At 35.0% G+C, this 26768-nt stretch overlaps 1 protein-coding gene across 1 annotated transcript in view; it reads left to right on the top strand.

The window, feature by feature from the left end:
• LOC129231464 (myc box-dependent-interacting protein 1-like) overlaps nucleotides 1-26768 on the top strand; it is a 62226-nt gene that overhangs the window by 4537 nt on the left and 30921 nt on the right. The window contains exons 3-7 of the mRNA XM_054865789.1: nucleotides 4294-4348; nucleotides 15581-15675; nucleotides 17662-17757; nucleotides 21077-21184; nucleotides 26339-26424. Coding sequence (XP_054721764.1) covers nucleotides 4294-4348; nucleotides 15581-15675; nucleotides 17662-17757; nucleotides 21077-21184; nucleotides 26339-26424 — 440 coding nt within the window. The remainder of the gene's footprint in view (nucleotides 1-4293; nucleotides 4349-15580; nucleotides 15676-17661; nucleotides 17758-21076; nucleotides 21185-26338; nucleotides 26425-26768) is intronic.

Below are 26768 nucleotides of genomic sequence, written 5' to 3' on the forward strand. Positions count from 1 at the left end.
GGTTTTAGGATTTTGCATTTGGGAGGGATGGCAGGGGGGGGGAACAAAACAAATGGCAACAGCCATTTGTTTTGTTCAAGCATAAAGAAAACTCTGAAAAACGTCAGAAGGATCCTTCCCAAGCTCTGTTTGTTCTTAATACAAAGGGTACAAACGGGGGGGGGGGGGGGTGGTAAAGGGTTCAGTTTCATAAAATCTAAGAGCAGTGGAATTAGTACTTGGGTCATGAGTGAGGAAGAAAAAATAAAAATTATCTTTGTTCAAATTTTGGTTAGTTATTTAGTCTGTAAAGTACACTTTTTCCAAAAATTACTTTCAACTACAGGAAAGTCATTATAGATGTAAGGTATTTTGTTTGAAGTTTTTTTTAAACAAAATCATTGATAAGAATAACTGAATAATATATGATATGTATTATTTCTTTTTTCATAGCAAAAATATTCATATAATGTGTCCTATATTTGTCCTATATTTTTTGTGGAAAATGTCCTATATGTAACAAGTCGGTCACTTCTACCCCTGAACATAGTATTTCACTGGAAATTCATAAGGTCTATTTAAATCATGTCCGACCCAAAGCAACGGCACCCGAGGGCATGGGCCGGAGATGGTCGATGTATCGCAGCGAATAATTGAATTATGATTAAAGCATAATTACAGATCGTGTATGCCATTTTAATATCTATATTGTTTCCAGAACTATCATTCGCTCGGCGTATACATCTTAATTTGCGTAGTCGGCCATATATTACTCGTCCGACCGCTTAGAATGTCATCGGGAAAGTCTTAATTTGTGTGGTCGGCCATACATAATTCGTCCGACCGCATAGAATATCATTGGTCGGCTGTTGAAATTAGATCCCGCCCATCGTAACGCCCCCTTGGTTGGGTTCATAAAACAGTCCCGACCCCAGGCAGTAATTTCTACTCTGCGCATGCGCAGAAGTTGGTCGGTGCTTCATTACATTTCCGGCGGTCGGATCTGCAACCACTGCGTTTATTTTTATATATAAAGTCCTTTTATTTAAAATTTAAATTTGAGACTCATCCTCTTCTTGCTTTAAAAAATTTCTGTTTTGAAAATTCTTGCAACTTTTACTTCTGACCGTTTGTAAGTTGATGACCACAAAATTGTTTTAATATGATTCAAGTAATTTTTAACTAAACTTTGTCATTTAATTAGCAAAAGACTTTATTAAGCCTGATTCATTTCATAGGTCACCCCCCCCCCCCCATCATAAGGCTGTGGTGTAATCTGCCTTAAGCCCCCTAGCAGCTGAATATAATTTTGCCTTGTTGAAGTTGTCTGGGATAAAATTCTTAAAAATAGAGAGTGGGGAGCATTTCTCATCAAATGTAAAAGATTCATTACTTTACCTGAGGAGCACAAAGGAGAGTGAATTATTACTTCACCGATATGGTGTAGTGTTCATAAAGAAAGTCATGACCCATTGTTAGTCTAAAATTGGCACAAGATAAAGAAGCAGGTCTCTCCATATTTTGCCATTTAAAACCTGTGTTAATTCTTGCGAGAAAATTTCTGTCATTGTCTTTTTAACTTGCACAAAATTGGAAAATGTAAAACAGGAAAAACAACTGCTGAAATTTAGAACCATTTTTAGCAAATATTATCCGCCTTCTCATTTTCAGGTATGTTAAAATGACTGGGGATCTATTGGGAAACTTTCCTCGGTGATAGCACGAGAAAAGTAAATCTTTTATCTTCTCAACAAGAAAGCAATCACTTAAAGAATCGCGAGACAGTTGCCAAGATTGCAGCTGAGAGTCTAATGAAAAATACTGCCGTCTGTTTTGTCTCAGAAGGTCTGAAGTTGCAACTTTTATGACATAGATCTCTGCATCAAAGTTAGAAGCAAGAAACCCAACTGCACAAGATTTCTCAAACAATATCTCACAGAAGACACCAGCACCAGTGTTTCCATCACTTGCAGAACTATCAGTGTAGCCATGAATCCATTCATCCCTCAGATAAGTTGTATTTATAACCTCAAAGCAGAATGCTCAAAGAGTTTCAGGAACTATAGCACATTTCTTGGTAGCAAGACCAATAGACAAGCAATATAAAGGAGATAATGCTAGTGAGGGGAGATAGATTAGCGGAAAATAGGATGTGGTTGAGTTGACACAAAATTGTCATGAACATTTATGAGTTTGCAATCTGGTTGGAGTGACAATGTCTTGCCAATGTTGGAGATTGAAACTCGTTCACTTTTCATGGAGTTAAATCAACTGTTTTTCTCTTCTGATTTTTAGAGGTTCAAGGCCAGTTTGGATTTCTATGGCAGCTATTAGACCCAGCTGCCCCTGTAATAAGTCTGAGTGCTTATTTTGTGTCAAATCTACAAGTTTGTGGCAAGTATTAGAAGCATTGGCAATAAGTTCCCTTCTGTACTCCAAAACAGGTTTAACATAATTTTTCTATGCACTGAAGAGGGGTTTGGTCATGAAGCTGCAAGTAATACCCGAAAGCCTCTTCAACAATTAGAGTTCTTTTTAGCCATTTCCTTATTTTGTTTCTCCTATTGTTAGGTCAAAGTTCATTAGTGCTGCCATCTACCCACTTGCCAGCAAATTATACTTAATAAAGTTTTTTCATAATTTGTTAGGATTGCATCTGTGTTTAATTTAAAAAGATGTTGCGGGTGTGACTTCAACTAAATGTCACACCCGCAACAGGAACATGTCACACCCGCAACGCTTAATAACTCTAATTAAAATAGTAATTAATTTTTTTTTGTGACTGTCATTTAAAGTGCTTTAAGAAACTATTTTATAATATTAAGTTTCATAACTTACAAGCAAATAGATTTTTCTGTGGGAACATAAATGCAGATTTTTGTTGCGGGTGTGACACAGTAATTAAGAATAATTAAATATGCTTACCTTTAATGATGAACATTAGTGAACACTTCTCTGTAGGCAAAAACTATCAATGATGGATGTCAGTTTATGTGTGTAAATTTATAGATTTGTAGAATTATTTGTTCAGCTGTGAGAGACCACAAAACATAAGCATTTTTGGTGCTGTCTATTTGACATAGATAAAGTTTCACTTCATTAATTAAAATAATTATGTTAATGACAAAAATGGTATTTTTTTTCAATAAAATATAAAATAGTGCACTTTTAACAATCTATGTGCAAAATTTGAATCATATTGAACAACATTTAAATTTTCACCCTCATGTCCACTTTTTTTTGGATTGGGCGCTATGAAAATTTATTTTCCGGAAAAAAACCCAAAGTAACAAAAAGTGTCTACTTGATTTAAGGTTTGATTATTGTAATTTGCAACTGTTTAGTTGACAGGGTAAACATTTAAAAACTTTTTTTAGGAAAAAAAAAATTAAGATTTTTTGGCACCAACTTTCATAGTTAAAAATGTCATTTTCATGTTGAGATGGATTGAGTTTTTCTTCCTTTCTATTAACATTAGTTGACCGAATTTCTATAAATTGTTTTTAACCACCCTGCCATTTGAGCAGCTCCCCCTATTTTCATGTTAAATGTACATATCTCATCCAGTAATTCAATATGTATATCTAGAATATGTCATTCTGTTACCAGAAAAAAAAATTGAATTTTTTAAATAAAGAGTTTGGGTGTTGCAAAATTATCTGCATATTTCAGTATAAATACATCAAGTTGTTTTTTGTCCCATATAATGAAATGTTTATAGATTCTACAGTACATTATAAATGCTTGGCAAAGTATCAGTTCAATATTCGTGGAATGGTTCATTTTGAAGCTTAAACAATAAAACAAGTTGATTATAATTCTAGTCGTATATCATTGGGAAAAAATCTTCAAAATGACATTTTTTTTCTCTTTAATTCCTCTCTGTTGTAATCATGTTGATTTGTATCATTGAAAATATCTTAAAGTTTTGTGTTAAATATCATTTATTAAATCATTCTAACTTAATTAGGAACAATTCCAAGTTATTTTGAAAATTGAGTTATCGAGGTTTTTTTAAATATGTTTTAGAACTTTTTTTTATCTTCAAAGTAGGTTTCTATTTTTGAAAAAAAAAAAAAAAAAAAAACTAAACATTTTCTTGCATTTCTAAACATTACCTCTGTGCCAAATTTTATCAAATTTGACGTAGTGAGTTTATTATTTTTTTTGCTGAAAATTGATTTGATATGAATACATAAGATTTGTCTTAGTACACATTGACGTTTCTATTTAAATGCTGAAATAGTTTTAATATGAAATCTAAAAAGTATAAATGTTTATTGTTTATTTACTTCACAATTATTTTACTTCTAGGCTGCTGTATTAAGGTTGCAGAAAGAATTCAAAAATTATCATCAGTGTTTAAAAGGTATGATAATCTTCAATACTTTGATGTATGTGCTGTTATATCCTTTTTTTGGGAAATACATATTGCCTGACTTTTTATTGAGCTTGAAGTAGCAATGAAAGAAAAATAGATTTCAGAAATCTTAAGGGAGGAAATTTTTGAATTTTGTCTTTTGTAAATAATTTTATGTGTTTCATAAACAGAAATTTGATTAGTAATGATAAAAAAAATGTGTTGGCAATAATCTTGGCAAGGTTTGACGAGTTCAAATGTTCTTCATCAAAAAAGCTCAAGTTAGAAAAGCTTTAGCAAAATGGTTAAGGTTAAGGAGTACATGCACACCCTTTCTAGATGGAGCAATGCGTTTAATCTTCAGTTGAAGACTATAGGGTTTCATGCTCCTTCAAAACTCTTCAGTATTCTTTCATTTAGGAAATTTTTTTGAAGAGTCCTTCAAAACTTCTGCATTTTTAGTTTTAATACTACATAATCTTCTTCTTTGATAGTTATTCAAAGCATATTAATTTTCTCGTTTTTCAAGTTAAACAAATAATGCAACTCTTAGAGATAAGAATGGTCTGGGAGAAAAAAACTGAAATTTTTTGGAAAAATAAACTCAAAGGGGGGTTATTTCCACTTGGAGAAATTTTTTTCAATTTATAGCACAAAATAGAAAATTCAGAATGATATAATACTTACACCTAAATACTTTTTTTTACTATTTTTTTTTATGTTCAGTATCCCATTTAAAAACATTAACTTTGTGAATGCACGCTCTAAGATAATTTAATTTCCTTGCACAACCAAGTATTATTTGCTATAATTCCCATCATGCTATAAATGTTTTATACACAGAGCAGAATTAGTATCATATTAGGGATTAAACTTACATTCTCCAGAATGTGTAACTTTTAAACGAAAATATTTTTAATTTCAGAACTTTTTGTTTTCTTGTTATTCTTACATGAAAGTGTTACCCACTAGAAGTAACCATAAGCAATGGCCCAGCTAAATTCCAGTTATTTTACTCATAAATAAAAAATAAAATAAATAAATACCTTGTTTATGGAAAAAAAAACCACTTTTAGTGTTTGAAAATAGGAGGCCAATTTAATATCAGAAAAGTAATTTAGTTAATTGTATAAACAACGAGCTTGTTTAATAATTAGTGTGATTCGGATATTAATCTCTTAATGTATGTACAGCTTAATTTTTAGTTCAAATGTGTATTAAAAATAGTATATTAATATATTTCCAAGTTAGTAAATTTGATAATGTACTGGCAATTTATAGTTTTGTTAAACTGCCTAAAATTGATGTATTTCCCCTCCATCATTTATTCTCACCACAGAAATAATGACATTGATAAAGTCTGTCACGGAGGTGAAAAAATTTCCATTACCCCGTTTTGGACAGCAGCCAGCAGAAGATAATGCTCCCTCAGGGCAGCAGCTGTTACACGCTGACTGCAATTTCTCCCGCTAAACTGAATCCGCAATTTCGGAAAGTACGCATTGCATAACAATCAGGGCTTAATTTAATTGTAAACACATGAAGCACGAGCTTTTTCTCATAATCAGTGTTTTAATTTGTTTTGCACTGCACATTTTTTCTAAATATATATATATATATATATATATATATATATATATATATATATATATATATATATATATATATATATAAGTAGCTACACATATAAGTTCGTCAATTCAAATACATATACTTTTACTTCTATTTAATTTTGCTGCATGTATGGTACTGACCCGCACAGAAACCTTGCAGAATATTTAATATGCCAGCTGCTCCAGCTCTTCGTAAACGTAGCAGCAGTTTAATACCCATGATTTCATCAATTCTTGTTTTCAATGTTCCTAGTTTATTTTTAACGTTCCATGTTCATTTTTGTTGTTGTTATTGTTGTTTATCTTCGTTGTTACATACACTTATTTCTGTGCTACCCGTGTATGTGAAACTACATACTTTACTATATTTTCAATACATTTAACTACTTTAGCTGCAACATTGCGCTGTTTAAATGTAGAATATTTTACATCAAATTTTGATCATTATATATATATATATATATATATATATATTTGTAATGTAAGTTTAAAAATCAAATTGTTATTGCTGGCTCTGTTTTAACAAGTTTTATGGGTCATTCTTTAAAAAGTAACTTTTCTGTTACTTGCCTTTAACGGTAAAATCTTTAAAGAACAATTAATTTAACAATTTTTTAAAATTTCATCAAATATAGCTTTAAAAAAATGCGAAAAACTTTTAAATAATTTTTATTTTAATTTTTTTTTTTTTTTGGTTCACAACATGTGAATTCTCAGAACCATGGCTTGTCACACACGCACACACATCTCGTGTGACTGTTTATTGTGAATACTCACCTCTGTGAACTTGAATTTCAGGGATGTAAATTAATGTAAAAAAAAGAAGTGAACATATTTTCATAATTTATGCGCCCGCAACAATTTTTCATAGCTTAAAGCACTCCTAAAGGATGCTTATATGCAATTATGAATGTTCTGTAAATAATATAAACCACTGATATTTAACCTGAATCCGTTCAGTTGTGAGTGGCCTGGAATATGGTACCTACTTTTTTAAATTACGAAAATGAGCGAAATATATTTAATCTGTATTCAGCCAAATGATAATATAATGCAAAATAAACCTATTAGTTTCTTATTTTGGCAGAGGTATTTCTTTCGATTTCAGATTATAAAAAGTATTTTTGAACGGAACAAAACATTTTTTGAAACTGACTTTTTTTATTACGCTAACATTATAAATTTTAGGTAAAAGAACAGAAAAACTGCATATTTTCCATTACAATGGCAACCAAAAGATTTAAACAAAAACAAGAATGTAGAATTATATTTACAGATCTCAACACGTACGCATTCCTTTGATAACGTTTGAAAGAAAAGATACATTTCAATTAATCATTAAAATAAGTTTTATATATACAAAACCATTTCAGAAGAAGATTGGAATGTTTTTTATACTATGCCAACATTATAAATTTTAGGTAAAGGAATGGAAAAACTACATATTTTCCATTACAACTAGGTGCTACCAAAACAGTTATAAAAACAAGAATGTGGAATTATATTTTACAGATATCAACACATAGGCACTTAGTTAAGTGTTTGAAAGAAAATATACATTTAATTGAACCATTAAGTTTTTTTACATGTTTTTTTCAGAATATTGCTATCAACACATTTGAACAATGCACCAAGTCACCAAAGCAATATTAATCAATAACACAAATTAAAACCCCGTTTCACTGTCAGATTCATCAGAACTGCTATCCTCTTCCCTTAGAGCAGAAATTAGTAAATGGAGAGAGCGAGTACGATCATTCGTTTAGCAAAAGCTGAGACTACGACTCCAAGTCACGTGACTCAACAACAAGGAATGGTTGACACATTTTGAGTGAAACTAGTGAAGGAAACCTAATTTAATCCAATGCTTTGCTTTAAAATCTATCACATGACTTGAGGTATTTGGTTCCAGAATAAAAGTCTTCACTCCCTCCTCCATTTTATCTCTTCTCAATGTCCCTTCCAGTTGAAACAGTAATTTGCATCATCCAGATCTAAACATTCGCACATGTCCATGCATGGAAAATCGCTGTGTCTGCATTTGCATATAAGTGTTGCGCATTTAGTTTTTTTGCATGAGCATTTTACCAATTCTAAAATCACCTGTAGGGCAGGTTCCATTCTGGTCATCTGGGGAACAAATCCCCCCCCCCCCCCCCCGGCAGCATTTTGCGGGGTAGCAACATCCAAATTCGTTTTCCTCGTGCCAATACCTTTCTGAAAAACTCCCATAATTGTATCACAAAAAATGACTGAAACCCACTTGTCCCCCCCCCCCCCCAGTGCAGTTATAACTGCCCCTGCCCCCTGCACCATTTTCAGGGTTAGCAACATCCAAATTTGTTTTCCTCGTTCCAATACCTTTCTGAAAAGCAAACTCCCATAACTGTATCAAAAAAATTGAATGGAAAACCACTTGCCCCCCAGCTCAGTTATAACCACACCCCTGCACCATTTTTGTGGTTGGCAACATTCAAATTCGATTTCCTCGTACCAATGCCCTTCTGAAAAACTAACTCTCATAATTGTATCACAAAAATCGCACAGGAGCTAAAATTTGACCGTTTGCTCTTCTACTATTAACTAATTCATGGTATTTGCACGAGATAGTAGCACCAAGCAGAGCCGGAACCTCGGTATTCCCTATTTCCCGAATATTCCATAATTCCCTCCTCCCCTCTATATATGTATTTAATTTGAAATAAAGTTAGAATAATGCTTCAAACCCTCCAACTGCAACTGAATTTCTGTAGTCGCTGCAGAAATTAGCCCAATCCAAAGTAAATAAATGTTTAAAATAATTTTGAAGTACTTGAAAATTATTTGAAATTTATGTGGTTCACATTTGTAAAAAGTGTTTTAAGATGTCAGACATCTTTGTACTCTGTTGGTCGTAGTATTTTAAGTGCTACTGATGACTATTTAGTCAGTGTTGAAAGGCTTACTTACCATTAAGAAAACAGAAGTTTTGATTTTTAAAGCGGTACAAGTTCCCTCCACCCCCCAATCCCACCAAATAATGGATTTATTGGGAGAAAATAATGCACATTAATGCTAATTTGTTGAACTGCATAGTTATTTAAACCATATTAGCTCAGATTTATGTTCTTTTCTCAAGGCATAATTTTTCTACAAAACTGAGCAGTATCTGTAAGTTTTTAATTTTTTTTTTTTTAAATCATTTTTGAACTTTTGCTTTATTGTACGAGCTTGCTTTTTTGGTTTCCCTTGAAAATAAAGCAAGAAAAAACACTTCAAATTCACACATTTCACAATTGCTGGTGTGGAATCGAAAATGTGTTTTTTCAGATATCTCAAAGATTCATTTCTGCAGATACTGCCCTTTACCTTCCTCATGGCAGTACAGACATTATACACTGCATGTGTTAATTCATAAAGTACCTCCAATGAAAGGAGGCCTCTATTTTAGGAATGATATTGTTACAAATCCTGTAAATAGTAATTATTGTAGTAACGTAACCTGTAAATAGTTTCCCGTAATGAATATACAACCCCTTAACATATGGCTAAAGTATACAACCCCCTATTCTTTTTTTTTCTTATTTCATTCACTGATTTTATCAATGAAAGTGTAGTTGTAGAACGTTGTAGCATTTTCTGGAATATTTGAGAGATTTCTTTTCGGTGTATATAAGCCGTTAGCGATGGATAAACAGTTTAGTTTCGATTGAGAATTTGTGCTGTGAGTGGATTAGCTCTGTTTATTGCGAGGCATTTCGCTGTGTTGTTTTCGTATTTGGAAGTAAATACGTGTGTAAACGTTGAGTTTACGGTGTTGTGTGATAATTGCTTAATTGCTGATGAATAATTTAGCAGTTGTTGACGATCTTTCCTGTACATAGTGTAAATAAATTTCCTGTGTTTTTATCAAGAACTTGTCATCCTTTCAAGAAAGTTGGAAGTCTCACCGAATCCATTACAATTGGCGCCCAACGTGGGGCTACTTCAGGACTTTCTTGCAGTAAGTGTGACTTTGGACATTTTTTTCATAAAGACTTTTTAAATTTGGACTTTATTTTTATGATGATTACTCGCGCAATGGATGAACAATTAAAACAACTGCTTGATGCAATCAACTCTGTGAAGAGTGATATGGCGGCTAATCAAGAACAATTAAAAAATGATATGGCGGCTAATCAAGAACAATTAAAAAATGATATGGCGGCTAATCAAGAACAATTGAAAAATGAATTGGCGGCTAATCAAGAACAATGGAAAAGTGATTTAATGGTGCTGAAAAATGATTTAGCTTCTAACCAAGAGGAAATTAAAAACGACCTTACTTCGGTAAAGACTGTGATGGAAAATAAATTTAATGAGATAGAGCATCGAGTTGATGCTTTTGATGAAAAATTTGAAACAGTAGAAAACCGTATCGCAACAGTTGAGAATCATGTAGATGAGAAAATTAAAAACATGGAAAGGAGATTGGCGACCGCGGAAAGCAGCTCTGTACAGTTTGGCGCTCCCACATCGGTTGCTCGACCGCCCATTAAACTTGCCACATTTGATGGGAAAACTTCGTGGCAGGTTTACAAAACTCAATTCATGATAGTGGCGGAAGCGAACGGATGGGACTCTGCTACCAAGGCCTGCCATCTTGCAGCATCCCTGAGAGGTGACGCAGCGGACATTCTTCAGGCCCTTCCGGACGGCCAGCGCCTGGATTTCGCCGCCCTCACAGCTGCGTTGGAGCTTCGCTTCGGTGAGAAGTGCCAGAAAGATTTCAGCCGACTCCAGTTGAAGTCCCGTTTCCAGAAAACCGGGGAAACCCTGCAAGAGCTAGCGGCGGACATCGAGAGACTGTCTCATCTTGCTTTTTGCGACTGTCCTGCGGATGTTCGAGACAACCTGGCACTCAACTACTACATCGACGGGGTTCAAGATCCGGAAATCCAGAAAGCTCTACGGATGGCGGATGTCAAAGACCTGAATTCTGCTGTTGTGTATGCGATGAAGTTGGAGGCCGCCCAGCAAGCAACCCGTGTGAATCGCCATCCCATCCGAACTCTGGAAGCTGATGAGTCTGATTCCAGGTCATCCCATCTCGCTGAACTTGAGAGACAACTCGATGACTTGGCAAGACATCTGAACAGCATAACAGCCCAAAAGAAACAAGAGCAGAAGTGCTGGAAATGCGGTAGTGAAGGGCACCTGCGAAGGAGTTGTCCTGCTCGCCAAGCTACGCGAGGGAAAGAAATCACCTCCACCAGAGCTCTGCAGATTTCCTCTACTAGTAGTGGCAGTGATGGACTTTTCATTTACGCACATGTAAATGGGAACCCCTGCAGACTGATTGTCGACACTGGAGCCAATGTTACAATCATTAGAACAGATGTGGCTCGTCAATTTGGACTCGACATTCTATGGACGCCGCCCTGCGTTACCCTCCAAACTGTGACAGGTGACAAGATCGAGATTGAAGGTAAAGTAAACTTAGAAATTGTGTTTGGAAATGCCACTTACCATCATACGGCATTCGTTGCTGCTATCACGGACCCCTTCATTCTCGGATTGGACTTTTTAAAGAAGTATGACTTCAACCTCGACTTCAAGACTAATGAGCTGCACTCGATGAGAGAAGACATAGCCGTTTTCCCTGCAGAAAGTGATGTAAAATCCGCTCATCAAATAATAGCCCAAACAGATTTATCGATTCCCTCAAAGTCAGAATCATTAATATCTGGCTCCATTGAAGAAAGCAATAGTTTTCGATTTGGACTCGTTGAATACCCTAACCAAAACAATAATCTAAAAGGAGTGCTGGTAGCATCTACGCTTGTGGACCTTTCTAAGGATGTAGTTCCTGTGAGAGTCGCCAACGTGAGTGAAAGGCCAAGGAATATCCGAAAAGGTGAAGTGTTGGCAACTTGTACTCCAGTAAACTGCATCATTAGAAGAATCAATTCCCCCGAGACTGTGTCTTCTGAGTCCTTGACATCGAAGTTAATTGGGAGTGCACCATTATCGAAAGATCAAAGAACTGCTGCGGAACAATTGGTGGATGACTTCAAGCATCTGTTTTCATCTACATCGGAGGATGTGGGCAGGACGAATTTAACGCAGCACAGGATTTACACTGGAGAACACCTCCCTATTAAACAGCATCCAAGACGACTACCGTTCGCCAAGAAGGAAGAGGTTGAGACCCTCCTGAAAGAGATGAAGGAGAACGATGTAATCGAACCGTTATCCAGTCCTTGGGCGTCTCCCATCGTCTTGGTCCGAAAGAAAGATGGCTCCACCAGATTTTGTGTCGATTACCGACGGCTGAATGAAATCACCAAGAAAGACAGTTACCCTCTTCCATGGATAGACGACACCTTGGACACTCTTTCCGGACACAAGTGGTTTTCGACCCTGGACTTGAAGAGCGGCTACTGGCAGGTTGAGATACACCCTGATGACCGAGAGAAGACAGCGTTTACAACTGGACAAGGCTTATGGCAGTTTAAAGTGATGCCCTTCGGCCTCTGCAATGCACCAGCTACGTTCGAGCGTCTTATGGAGACAGTGTTAAGAGGACTTTCCTACGAATCCTGTCTAGTCTACTTAGACGATATCATCATCGTGGGACGCAGTTTCGAAGAACATCTGGCAAATCTTAGGAAGGTGCTGCAGAAGCTTAAGGAAGCCAATCTGAAGTTAAGCCCGTCCAAATGTAATTTGTTCCGCCGGGAAGTGAACTACCTTGGTCACATCTCTTCTGAAGGTGTACAAACCGATCCAGAAAAGGTATCTGCGGTCAAGAGTTGGAGTCGTCCCGAAAATATCCATCAGCTGCGAAGTTTCCTGGGGCTCTGCACGTACTACAGGAAGTTTGTAAAGGGTTTTTCCAACATTGCACGACCTTTGCATAAGCTGACGGAGAGCAAGCAAAAGTTTGAATGGTCCAAAGAATGCGAAGATGCATTTCTACGACTGAAGGAGGCTTTAACATCAACGCCTATCCTCGCCTATCCTCAGCCTGAAAAATCCTTCATCCTGGACACTGATGCGAGCAACGAGGGCATCGGAGCTGTTTTATCCCAAGAAATTGATGGAAATGAACATGTCATCGCTTACTGGAGCAAATGCTTATCAAAGTCGGAGCGAAATTACTGCGTCACCAGAAAGGAGTTACTGGCCATAGTGAAAGCTGTAGAACACTTCCATCATTACCTCTACGGCCGAAAATTTCTGCTTCGGACATATCATGCCTCGTTAACTTGGCTTTTGAACTTCAAAAATCCGGAAGGCCAGATAGCCAGGTGGATACAGCGACTCCAGGAATATGACATGGAGATCAAACACCGAAAAGGGTTATCTCACGGTAATGCTGACGCTTTATCAAGAAGACCCTGTCCTGAGAACTGCCACTATTGTTCCCGAATCGAGAAACAGTATGGAACGACTAGCCCTACCGCCTATCAGGTGACAGTGACTCCTATATCATCAGAACCTGATCCATGGAGTGACGACCAAGTTCGAAAAGATCAACTTGAAGACCCCGACATAAAACCAATTTTAGAGTTCATGGAGAGTGACAGTCGGCGACCTAGCTGGCAGGACGTTTCCATCTTCAGCTCTGCAACAAAAAGATACTGGGCTTTATGGGACTCGCTCCATTTACGGAACGGCGTACTACACCGGAAATGGGAATCTGACGACGGCAAAACATCTAGGTGGCAGTTACTACTTCCCCGATCAAGGATTTCAGACGTTCTGAAAGAAATACATAGTAGTGCGATTGGAGGACATTTTGGTGTCTTGAAAACCCTCAATAAAGTTCGGGAGCGCTTCTTCTGGAGCAAGGCGAAGGATGACGTGGAGAAGTGGTGCCATTCTTGTGACGCCTGTGCTGCTCGTAAAGGACCGAAGAAGAGAAGCAGAGGGAAGCTACATCTGTACAACGTTGGAGCTCCTTTCGAACGAATTGGGATCGACATCCTGGGTCCTCTACCAAGAACTGCTGATGGGAACAAATACATTCTTGTTTCCATCGACTACTTCACCAAATGGCCGGAAGCATATCCCATTCCAGATCAAGAGGCTACCACCGTAGCAGAGACTCTAGTCCAACATTGGATCTCGAGATACGGAACACCTTTGCAGATTCATTCCGATCAAGGGAGGAATTTCATCTCTGCTGTGTTTAAGGGCCTATGTCAAATTCTCGGAATTGAGAAAACTAGGACAACGCCACTACACCCACAATCGGACGGCATGGTGGAGAGATTTAACCGCACAATCCTGAATAATCTCTCACTTATGGTATCCAGAAATCAGCAGGATTGGGACAAGAAGCTACCTTTGTTCCTGCTGGCCTACCGCAGTGCTGTCCACGAGACTACCGGATATGCCACATCTCAGATGCTCTTCGGACGAGAGCTAAGGCTACCTTGTGATCTCGTCTTCGGTCGTCCTCCGGATGCGCCTGCATCGCCTGAGGAGTACATCCAGGATCCCAGGCCCGGTTGGAAGACGTTCATAACTTCGCACGACAGCGAATCAACATCGCGGCGGAGAAGATGAAGACCCGATACGACACAAGGTCTACTGAACATGAATTCAACGAAGGCGACAAGGTTTGGTTATGGAATCCCATCCGACGGAAAGGTCTTTCACCAAAATTGCAGTCGCATTGGGATGGACCCTACAAAGTCCTTAACCGACTGAATGACGTCGTAGTGAGGATCCAAAAATCACCTAATGCAAAACCTAGGGTTGTACATTATGATCGGTTAGCCCCATACTATGGCCATAGTTCATGAAATTTACGTAAACAACCATGGTTGATAACATAAAAGTTGTAGATAATTTTTTTGCTTTTAATGTTTAGTAATATTTCTTGTTATTATTGTGTTTTCTGTATTTGTTAGTTATTAATTAATGTGTATATTTGTAAACTTGTGATAGAAGTTTGGCACCCTTTCTGGGGATTGTACTGCCCGGGACGTGCAGTCCTTAGGAAGGGGGCAATGTTACAAATCCTGTTAATAGTAATTATTGTAGTAACGTAACCTGTAAATAGTTTCCCGTAATGAATATACAACCAATTAACATATGGCTAAAGTATACAACCCCTATTCTTTTTTTTTCTTATTTCATTCACTGATTTTATCAATGAAAGTGTAGTTGTAGAACGTTGTAGCATTTTCTGGAATATTTGAGAGATTTCTTTTCGGTGTATATAAGCCGTTAGCGATGGATAAACAGTTTAGTTTCGATTGAGAATTTGTGCTGTGAGTGGATTAGCTCTGTTTATTGCGAGGCATTTCGTTGTGTTGTTTTCGTGTTTGGAAGTAAATATGTGTGTAAACGTTGAGTTTACGGTGTTGTGTGATAATTGCTTAATTGCTGATGAATAATTTAGCAGTTGTTGACGATCTTTCCTGTACATAGTGTAAATAAATTTCCTGTGTTTTTATCAAGAACTGTGTCATCCTTTCAAGAAAGTTGGAAGTCTCACCGAATCCGTTACAATATTAAAGGGGTGCCCCTTATTGAGAGGTTCTATTGTATTATTTGTGGCATTTTGCACATTAATATGTACACTTTTGAAAAATTTCTTGTTAATTTTAAATGATTTCATGTACAGTATTTGATATCTTTTTCCCCATTTAAGCTATGCAAGCATCTCAGAAAAGTCTTATGGATACTGTGTGTGAACTGTATGAACCTTGTTGGATTGGTGTTGACAGATTTCTAGTGAAAGCTGAGGTACTTATTTTTTAGATTTTTTTTTCAATAAGAAGTTAAGATCTAGGACTTGATGTAAATAATGTAATTCATAATAAAATAAGCTTCCTTACGTGCATAGGCATACTTACATGCAGAAATCTACTTCCGTGCGTAAACATGCATATGTGTGTCTGCATGACTGTAAAAATGTCTCAATGTTCAAAATCAGTAAAATTTCCGGGAAATCTGGAAGAGTTGGCAGGTATAATCCACTCATTAAGCATAAATAATTATGAATAAATTTACACTTTTAAGTCATTATTTCAATTAGTTCTTAGTTAAGGGTGGTCCGGCGATATATCAGATTTAATTCTGAATATGGTTACCGTGGTAATAAATATATATTGGTATATTACAGTGCTCATCCCTAATGAATACACTTAAATTGGTAATGCACTGTAGTATAACAAGATTTTAATCAAAATACCCATTAAATATGATAAGCATGATGAATAGGATTTTATAAAACTTTCAATGCATGACAATAAAATAAATACACTTTTTGCATAGTAGTCTGCCAAGGCCGAATAGTTAACTAGGTTTTCGGCCGAAGCTGGATATTCGTTGCATTACTGATGCTTATGTGCAAAAGCATGCTTACATGCGTAAGCATACTTGCATGTGTAAGTATACTTGTATACGCTGAATATACTTGTATGCTTTCTCTTTTGCTTTCTAACATAAAAATCCTCTATTTTTCAAACTAAAATCTACTGCTTGTATCAGGGATTCTCAAACTTTTTCGACTCATGTCACCCTTTGATTAGTTAGAATTTTCTCACGACACCATAGCCCATCTTTGTTATGTAAACAACTAATGAGTCGTTATTTTTAGGGGGGTTTCCCCCCAAACCTGTGCTTATATGTATAGTATATGTAGCACAGAATCATATCCTCCTCCCAAATACTCCGGTGTGACATTATACGGACACCAAAGTGTTAATAAGGCGAACCCTGGTACTATTTTACTACTATCTACTTTTCTAAGTTATCAAATTTCGGGAAAAATCATGCCACATAACAGCACTCCTCACTTCTTCCTACGGCATCCCAGGGTGCCACAGCACCCAGTTTAAGAACCCCGGGCTTATGTTTCTTGCAAAAATTGCAGGTATGCAATATTAATGGGGTTTTATCCTTTAGATATGTGTGATATCAACGATTTTAAACTCGAGGGGGGGGAGGATTTTTGTAGCTAAATCGGGGAATTATCACAGAAATTTTTTTTCAGGATTTTATTACCACCCTGAGAGAAGGCAGAGGGGAGGAGGATCGGTCCTCAGCATGACCCCCCCCCCCTAAAATGGTAATCTGTATCCGCTTTTTAGTATAATCTAAGTATTGTTCTTCATTACATACTTTTGTGTAGTTAATGGTATCTGTTCTATTAGTTGAAGCAAAAACTAAAAGAAATCATTCAAAATTCTTTTTCGTCTCATGGATCGCTAGGGCGGGGAAAAGACCGAAACGTAAGCACTCACCTAATATAAGGACTACACTCGGGTTAAAGTTAAAAAATCGTGATTTTTAGCAACTCTAATATGTAAAGCAATATGGTGGTATCACTATTAGTGTTCTTTGAAGGCAATAAAGCATAATATTTCTGTTTATAAGTTCTTGTAAATAGCCCCTCAATAAAAGACAAACAAACTGAGGCAAGGAGGAATGATGTGGTGTATAGAATTCAACAGAGGCTTATCAGAAAAGAATGGTGGAGTTTCATTGGGAATAATCCTCCAGATTGAATGACAGGAGCACCTACATACAAAAGGGATAATCCATATTTTCTCTGCCTGCAATAAATTTGATAAATCATTAATGGGTGAAAGGGTTAGAAACTTATCTTGAATTCTTAAAATAAGTTCCATCTGAAGGATAGGAATTTCGGCTGTAATAAATCAGGAGTTAACTTCAAAGTTTTTGTTTCAAGTAAAGTATCTAATAAATATTCATTGTAATTTTTAGGATCTTAACAAAAGTTTTGATGATTTTTGTGAGAAGATAAATAATCAAGTTTTGAATCCAGTTGCTGCATACACAGTGCAATTTCCAGAGTATAGCGTAAGTAAAATGCAGTTTAAAATTTCAAAATATCTTTTGTAAAAAATATGGAAATCTGTAAAATGCCTTTTGTGTGTCTTAAATCATTCTGATTTATAAGGTGGATAAGGATAAATTATACAGTGAAACCTCTCCAAGCGGCTACCCCTCCGTTTCGTTGAAACTTGGCCGCTCTTAAGGGTTTTGGTCATAGAACTCGGACTGTACAACAAATGATACAATTCAACACTTTAATACAAACTTTATTTTTTTTGTACTTGACTTTAAAATTGTTTTGAGAAAATTAAGAAAAGAAAATGGTTTATTTCATGATATTTTCTACTTTTTTGGAAAAAATGATTCAGTTTGTGTGTGCTTACATTTTCCCAGTTTTACAGACACCAATTTTGTTTCAAGTTTGTTTTTAATTTGTAAAAACAAATCCCAAATTGAGTTAACAGCCATGGCTTCCAAACTAGCATTGATGTCGTCAATTTTCTCAAGTTTGCTGAGTCGAGAACATGGCCTTTTGTTTATTACAAATAATTACAGGAACTTTGTCATCTAAATTTGAAATAGCGATTAAAAGGCACAAAAATGGGATTACAGTGCTCAAAATGTCACACCTCCCTCATTTAACAAAAATCTAAACATAGAAAACACCTGGCCTTTCTCTAAACGAAAAGCTAACAATAAGTAAATTAAAAACAGAATTAAAAGAGTAGTCGCCAGTGGATTTCAAAGCCAAGGCAGGCGACAACCCTGTCGCTCAGAGAAGTTTGAGTGGCCGCTCTGATGGGTTGAGTTAACATTGTGCGCATAGACCAAAAATTTTGCGCCATGCGAAACTGGCCGTTAAACAAGGGTGTCCGCTCAGAGAGGTTTCACTGTACGCATAAAAGAAGGTTAAAAAGTGCACTTTTACTTTCTTGTCCTTTTCAGTTCCTTTATTGATTTTGTTTAAATTACACTGATAGGAAAGGGAATCCCAACACCAAGAATAAATTGTTGTGAAGTAATGAAATTTGAGCTATGCAATAGTCTAGTTAAAATGTTTAATCGTTTAAATTTTCACGATCATAGGTTACTTTAAGCTCAAGTAAATGAATTTCAAATGTGAAATGCTCTTACTTTAATAGCTAGTGTAACCTCCAGAATTTTGAATGCAAGCCAACAAGCCTGCATGCATTATGTCATACAGGTGTATGTATGTCACTTTGTAATATGGAGTTCTGTGCAGATTGTAGTTAGTGTGTCAATACTGTGAAGGTCAGTACTGGCTGCATATGATGCTGCAGTTGTCGTCCAATGATATTCCATACATGCTCAATTGAAAACAAATCTGGTGATCTCACAGGCTAAGGTAACATATCAAAACTCTTTATAGCACAGTGCACAAAACAGCAGTGTGAGGTCAAGCATTATCCAGTTGGAAAACTCCCCATTGAATGCTGTTCATGAATGTCAGCACTATAGGTTGAATTACCAGACTGACATACAAATTTGCAGTTAGTATGTTTGGAACAACTACGAGAGTGCTCCTGCTGTCATAGGAAACTGCTCCCCAGTCCATTACTTTAAATGTGGGTCCAGCGTGTCTAGGTAGCAGATAACTGGTTGCAGGCGTTCCCCTGCTTCTGATCAACACACGGAAATCACTAGTACCATGGCAAAATCTGCTTTCATCAGAATCAGATCTGCTTTTTATCATTAATTCAAAAAATATTATCATAACTAGCCTGCGTGCCCGGCGTTGCACGGGCTACTTAAAAAATGAAAGAGATGTCCAATTGATGTTTTTGTATTACTCTGACATCAGTTTCTAAAGCGCTAAGAAGTAAATAAATACGCGTAATGCAAGGTTTGTAAAACACCAGTAGAGCATATTTTTGTCAAAATTCTCTTTAACGTTAATCATAGTTATCAATGATACAAGTTATGAGTATTTTCAATTAGCACAAAAGATGAAAATATATGCATTATCAACTATAATCTCTGGTCACTTTAAACTGAATTAAATCTGATAGATTATATCTGAAATATTTATGTACAATTACGATCATCTTTTTACATAAAATGACACACACACATTTTGATTTATGTGAAACTAAAGCACCAAGACTAAATAAATACCAATAAGCATTAATTAAATACCAAGTCATCAGATTCCAAGATAGCTTTAGTTAAAATCCTTAAAAACAATTTTTTTGTTCAACTCTGTTTCACTTAAAGAAATCCAAACAATCTTAATTTAACATGTTCTTTTAACGATACAAACTGTATTTCGAAAATAGAAACAGGAAGGAAAAAGAGAGTTATTACAATTCGAAAACTCACCCATGTGACGGGAAAAAGTCCAACAAAATAAACATATTTAGTAGCACATCCTAAGTGTAGCAAAATATGAGGCCGGTGAATGATAAACTTACACTACAATCGATAAACATAGCTAAAGAAACAACTTTTATATGAGGAAAAGAGTTAAGAACGTTGAATGTAAAAAAATAAAAAAAGGACAGACGATAAAATAAAGGCTATATCCGAATAGAGCAACCAATTTTAAACTAATTTGAAATAAAATTCTGGATGGAAACGTTGTTTTAAGATTTGGACAGCAGCCAAAAAAATCTCTTTTAAAACAATTATTAGAATTTTATTTGCTCATACGCAAAATGGCAACAGGAAAGAAATAAAAATTCCTGAATAACGTTATGTTAATTAACGTTTTAATTAATATCTCTGCTAATTAAAGTCGTACAATTACGAGATTGGTTCTATTGTTTTCTTTGGAAAATTTCGAATTGATCGGTATCTCGTTCGACTCTCGATTCGCAGCGGTTCTCGAGGAGATCGATCTTCAGACAGACAGACAGACAGACGGACGCGAACAGATTTTAATATTATAGTGGATATCACTACGTTATATGTTGTGCATCTTTGTCAGAACCAGAATTTTGTTATTATAATTTTTGTTGGAAATTGATGACCTAGTGACCCAGTAAGTGGGGTTAAGGTTTAAAATCTCCCAGAATCCTTGTTTTTAACTCATCTCCCCCACCCACAAGAAAAAAATTTTAGCTGTGCAAGTGCCTTATCCTCATTCCAAGTTTGGACTTTTTATCATAATGGTGGCTTTTTCTTGTTTTTATATTTATTTGGGTATGATATTTGAATCTTTCTCAATGTGAAGTAGTTTTTTAATTAATCTAATATTCACAATATTCAACAGCTTATGTCTCATTGATGGTTCATTTTTTAAATATGAATGAGTGCTTCATTATTTCTCTGTAATATTCCAACACTGTGTTTGAAACCTTGACCTCATTTTTTCTTCTTATAGAATAAAATTTCTAAAAGAAATAGAAAGCTTCTGGATTATGACAACTCTCGGCATAATTTGCAAAATCTTGAAACTATGAGAAAACGTGAAGAAGCAAAAATATCGAAGGTATGCATTGCTTTTCATTTAGTTGATTATAGCCTTTTATTTTCAAAAACTGCTTAAAATTGTCTAATTATTATTAGACCTTAATAAAGCTCTAAAAACCTTCTTCACTGCAGATATATAAATGTGGCTATTCAAATAACTATTAAACATTGAAGAACTCTGTTTTATTGTACACTACATTCTTTTCAGGCAAGAAGCACTATCCACAAAAGGTTTTTAGGAACAAATTTCAGAATGCATTTTCCCCTTAATTTTGTTTTCTGAATCCTGAAAGTGATTCGGATAGTCAGAGTTCCAATAATTGGAGCTCTATTGTATGAGAAAAGATAAATGTGTGAATAAAATATTGATTGAATGAGAAAATAAGTGATGAGTGAACATATAAGTCAGTTATGAATTGAAGGAATGTAAGTGAATGAATTATTAATTGAATACCAAGTGATTTTACAAAAAAATGATTGAATAAGGAAATAAAATAAACTATTTCACTTATTATCCACTTTGCCCCACATGCACTTGGCTACTTGTATAAAGCATTTAAAATAAAAATAAGCTTGATATTAAATAAGTAAATTATGCAACAAATATGATTGAATCTCAATTAGTATTTGAAAGGTTAATAGCAAGAACTTTATCATCTATACATATACTAAAATAAGATGTTTGTGTGTGTGTGGGGGGCGCACATCCCAGGAAAACGGTATGGCCTAGAAAGATCAAATTTGGTATACAGGTGTAGTTTTTGCTGAAGTTGTGCACCTCGGGCTTTGATTTTTGATATTTTAATTAGAAAAAAAGTTATTTAATGTTTTATTTGTTTTTTTGCACTTTTTAGTACTTTTTACCTCACAGACCCCGAACCAAACGCACCACACAAATATTTTTTGTACTACAGTGTAGGAAATTTAATTTTAAATAGGATGAATGAAAAAATTTTGAAGATAGAGGAATTTTTGTATTTTTTATAAATTTTTGAAAAAACTTTTATTTTGCATTTTTTTCTGGGTTTAGTTTTTTTCGAAACCCATCCTGCAAAAAGTATTGAGCCCTTAATTCCAAAATTTTAGTTGGTAATAGTAAAAACATTCCGCCCCCTTCAGAAGAAAAAAGTTTTTAAAAATACGCAAAAGTTTTTTTATTACAATTTTTTAAATGCAGAACACGACGCGACCTGTAAGCATTACCAGCTGAGTTCCGCACTTCCTAATCACGTGACCTAACTGAAATCGTTTGTTTTCTCTTCATTTTTTTTTTCCAACGTTCAAAGATTTCATATCTTTATTTTCCCAACTTCTTTATTTTATTTTTCCTGGACGTTTTGCTATATTTATGGGTACTTAGAGCTTTTTTTTGCATGCAATTTTAAGTAAATAAATAAAGCCCGCGGTATTTTGCATGATTTTTGTAGGGATTGTTGGTTAGGTTTGGTAGATAGAGAGATATTAAGTGAGCAAAAAATGTTTTTTTTTTTAATTTTTTTTACATAGAAAAGGATTGTTAATTACTATCAGAGGTAGATATGCATGGATCGTATAGATAGAGAGAAAGAGGGACTATATATGGACAAATATAGAGGTGGATACAGTAGATGGACAGTAAGAAATAGAGGAATTTCAACGGGGGATCAATGACCCCCCCCCCCCCCCACACACACACACAAACACACACCATGACTTTGAAAAAACAATGCTAACAAGTGCTTTTTGTTATTTTCCAACAAAATTTGCATGAAGAGTCCCTTTGTGCCTTCCCCCCCCCCTTTAAAAATATTACAAAGGACATAAAAGGAGATAGATCTAGAAAATACTTTATTGAACACAAAATTTATTTAAGCAGCCGCCGAAGAAGTCAACATTGGCGTAAAGAGGCGAATGATAATATTGATATATAGAGAAAAACATTGATTAATACCGTAGCTAAATTGACTAATCAGCCGCCGAAAGCGGCAACCCTGGCGCAAAAAGGCGAATTGCGTAAAAAGGCGGACCAGCTGGTCGCCGCAGGTGGCTAGTTTTTAATAAGAAAATGGTTTTTTCTTACAACAGAATATTACAATATGAATACTTATTTTTGAAAATTGCTTGTATTGTAATTTGCTTTGATCTTCAGAGGCAACTTTTTCTTGACCGGAATGGAATTACACAGAGCTATTTAATAGTTAAAATATTAGAGAGGTGATACTACAGAGTAAATATTTCACCATTTCACTATGTCCCACATTCCCCTTCTTCCTGGTAGTTGATGTGAACAAGTTCATTACATTCTTTCAACTATGCTGAAAAAACATGGTGAATTCAAAAATAAAAAATAGAAGTAGTGCTAGGAGGAGGGGAGGGGATTGTATAGTTTTTTTAATTTATACTTTTTGTTTGCTCAAAAAAAAAAAACACTTTTAATTGCTGTTCAAATAAATTTCATTTAGCTCTGCAAATTTTGGTTTCTGCCATTTTTTACCAATTTTCTTATTGTCCTAACAAAAATACCTTTCTGCTAGCAAACTGACCAACCCTGGTTTATATTTTTTTTCTCTATACCCGTAATTATTTTGCTTCAGCTTGCACCACAATATTATTTTTCTTGCTAGTTAGTGATGGTGTTTTGCTTCAAATTTTTTGTAACTTCATCCTGCATCAAAATTCTAATTTTCTTGCTCCTACCTATGCTGAAATTATTTTCCTTTCCCGACCTACTCCAAAATGATTTCCTTACTCCAGTCTACTACAAAGCGGCATTTAAGCTGCTCCAAAAGATCATTGTACTCATTGTGTCCTACCCCTGGATAAAGTTAGTTTATTCTCGGAAATTCCTTTATCAAATCATTACAACAATTTGGTTTTGAAATTGGCACATCAGCTGCAGCATTATGTGAGCCTTAGTGAAGATTTGGTTTCATTTTTTCTATACATCAAGTAAGTTCTAATTCTGAACGATTCACCTAAGTTTTTTTTCCATATACCATACATATGCTAAAATATCCTAGTTTCAATGTGTTAGTAAAACAGCTGATGTTTGACCAACAAATTATTAGATAGTTGGGTAAAGTTCAAAAGGTTTGATTCTTTTGACCCTAGCATTGTTAGTTAAAGATGAAAGTTATATACAGGTGTAAGAATGCTCTTTATAGGTGTTTTGAGGTAACATGAAATTCTTTTTGAAATGCAGAATAGGTTTTGAATTTCTGACATTAAGTAATTGTCACTAAAGAAACTTTTATATAATTTGTCTTCTTTGATGACTGCTGCATAGTGTCAAACTCACAACTTTCTCTCTGTATGGAAATAGTTCCTTGTAAACTCAAAAAACATAAATACAAGGACCACAGCAGTGCCCCAATTAAAATATGTGATACGAAGTGAAAAAAAAAAGTTTTCATGTTTTCCTGCTCAGAAACCGTGTATTTTCTCCTGTATCTGTTCTGCCAAAGATTTACGTTAGTTACCCAATGATTGGAAATGTTTCCGAACTCTGAGTCACTGAATGTTGCATTTACCTCGATACCTAAGCAAAGTGGATTGTGTGCACAGTCGGAGAAGTGTAACGTAACATTGCGCCCTCTGTTGTGAATGACGTTTAACTTACTCCTCTTGATAGTTGCAGGATTGTGTGCTGAGTGACTCACTATATTATTCCTATCTGTTCCTGTCTGCAGAGGAAAGGAAAGCATATCTGCCTCATAAGTGTTAATTGGTGGATGCGAATTTTGCTGCTCCAAATCTGATACAATCCTTTAATTTTGCTGATACAAAGGTTGATAAAAAAAATTAAGTGCTCTTGTCCCTGTGAATGCATTATTGTGCTTTAATACTGTTAATTTTTATCATTTTGTATTTTTATATTTTTGTACAGTGAACTCCTGATTATCCGTGGAATATTTTATCACAGTAACCGCCAATATGTTAATTCTGCAGATAATTTGCACAATAATTGAAAAATGATACTAGTGTATGCAATAACTTAAAAAATCAATAACACTCATATACAAGTAAGCTGCAGCTAAATACTATAACAGGGAACGAAAAAATAATTATGTAAAATCTAAAACTAGACCTCTTATTATTGCAAACAAATTACATACAAACTCCAGCATATCATGAAACCAGATCAAGCTGGGTTAAACCAAAAACAAATAGAGGAAGGTAGAGGGATTTTTTCAAACAAAACTCATCTCAACTCGTTTGCATGCATGAATAGTGTAGATATAAAAAGCAGTAAGTAGTGTAGATCTAAAGCAGTAAGGAGTGTAAATTTTGAAATCTGGTTCTGATGCAAATGATAAAAAAGCTTTAGTCACATTTTTTTTTTTTTTCAGAAAAATTTGTTGATTACTTAAAATTAAGTGAGCAATATTTTCTCTCTGGTCTGGGACAAGTATTAAGGCTTTCATAATTTTTTTTTTTAAAATTGTTTTGCTATTTAAAATCAAAAATCATTGTTTAGTTTTTCTAAACTTATAATCTTTACAGGTAGGTTTAATATTAAATTTTAGCCCTGTCTGATGCCCTCCTGAGCAGTCCTCAGTTAAAAACTGAAGAAAAAAAAAAAGAAAAAAACTTATTGAGAAATTCAAAAAAAAAACTTATCTGTGGTATTTTTAACTGCCACTAAATACTTTTGTGTTAATTCACAATAAGATGCTTCAGATGTGTTTTTATCCTCTCGATTACAATCAATGTAGACTTAAAGAGCAAAGTAAAATGCAATTTATTTTCTATTTACAAAAAGGAGTGATAGATAAATTAATAGTAAAAACTTTGTACAATGTGTGCTGTAAAAATGATTTTGACATTTTAAAACTTCAACTTTTAGTGCTAACTTTTAAAATACATGTAATGTGAAAGAACTTTCGAACTAGGAAAAAAAAAACTCCTCTTTGGATACAACACCATTTCTACATGTTATCGAAAATTACATGCTGGTCCCAGACAATCATGCTGCAGCAGAATTTATGCATAAATCTCCTTATTTTGACTGTTAACTAATGAAGTTGAAATCAGTCAAAATGCGATATATAAATGCTTGGCTGGTAAATTAGGTGAAAAAAAAAAAAAAATGTCATTTGTGTTGCACAATAAAAAGTTCAGGTATTTTTTTACTTTATTTGTTCAAATGGCATTAAAATTTTAATTAGATTTTTTTTTTAACTTCTGATTATAGGCCAAAGAACAACTTGAAGATGCTCGTAGTCACTTTGAAGTTATTAACACTGAATTACATGATGAATTGCCTGCATTATACGATAGGTATACATTTTCTTGAATAAATACTTTCATATTCTAGTTGTATTTCTCATGCGAGTTTGTTACTAGGTCACGAGTGTCCACATTTTGATGAACTCTTGCGAAATGTTCAGTTGCTGTTTTAGTGTGCAGTTTGGCTAACAAAAATTTGTGTGTGCATTTTGTTCTATTCAAGAATATATTTATAGTAATCTTTATCCTTTCCCCCTAAAACACAAAAATAAAGATTTTTTTTTTTTGGAAAGACGAGCTGAAACTTATTTCTTAAACTTATCTCAGTAAGAGATTTTAGCCTTTAGCCTGCCATTCAAATGAAATTGGGTGTTGTGAAGGGTTAAAATTCTTAT

This window comes from Uloborus diversus, chromosome 10, assembly GCF_026930045.1.
Source record: "Uloborus diversus isolate 005 chromosome 10, Udiv.v.3.1, whole genome shotgun sequence".
Lineage (NCBI taxonomy): Eukaryota > Metazoa > Arthropoda > Arachnida > Araneae > Uloboridae > Uloborus > Uloborus diversus.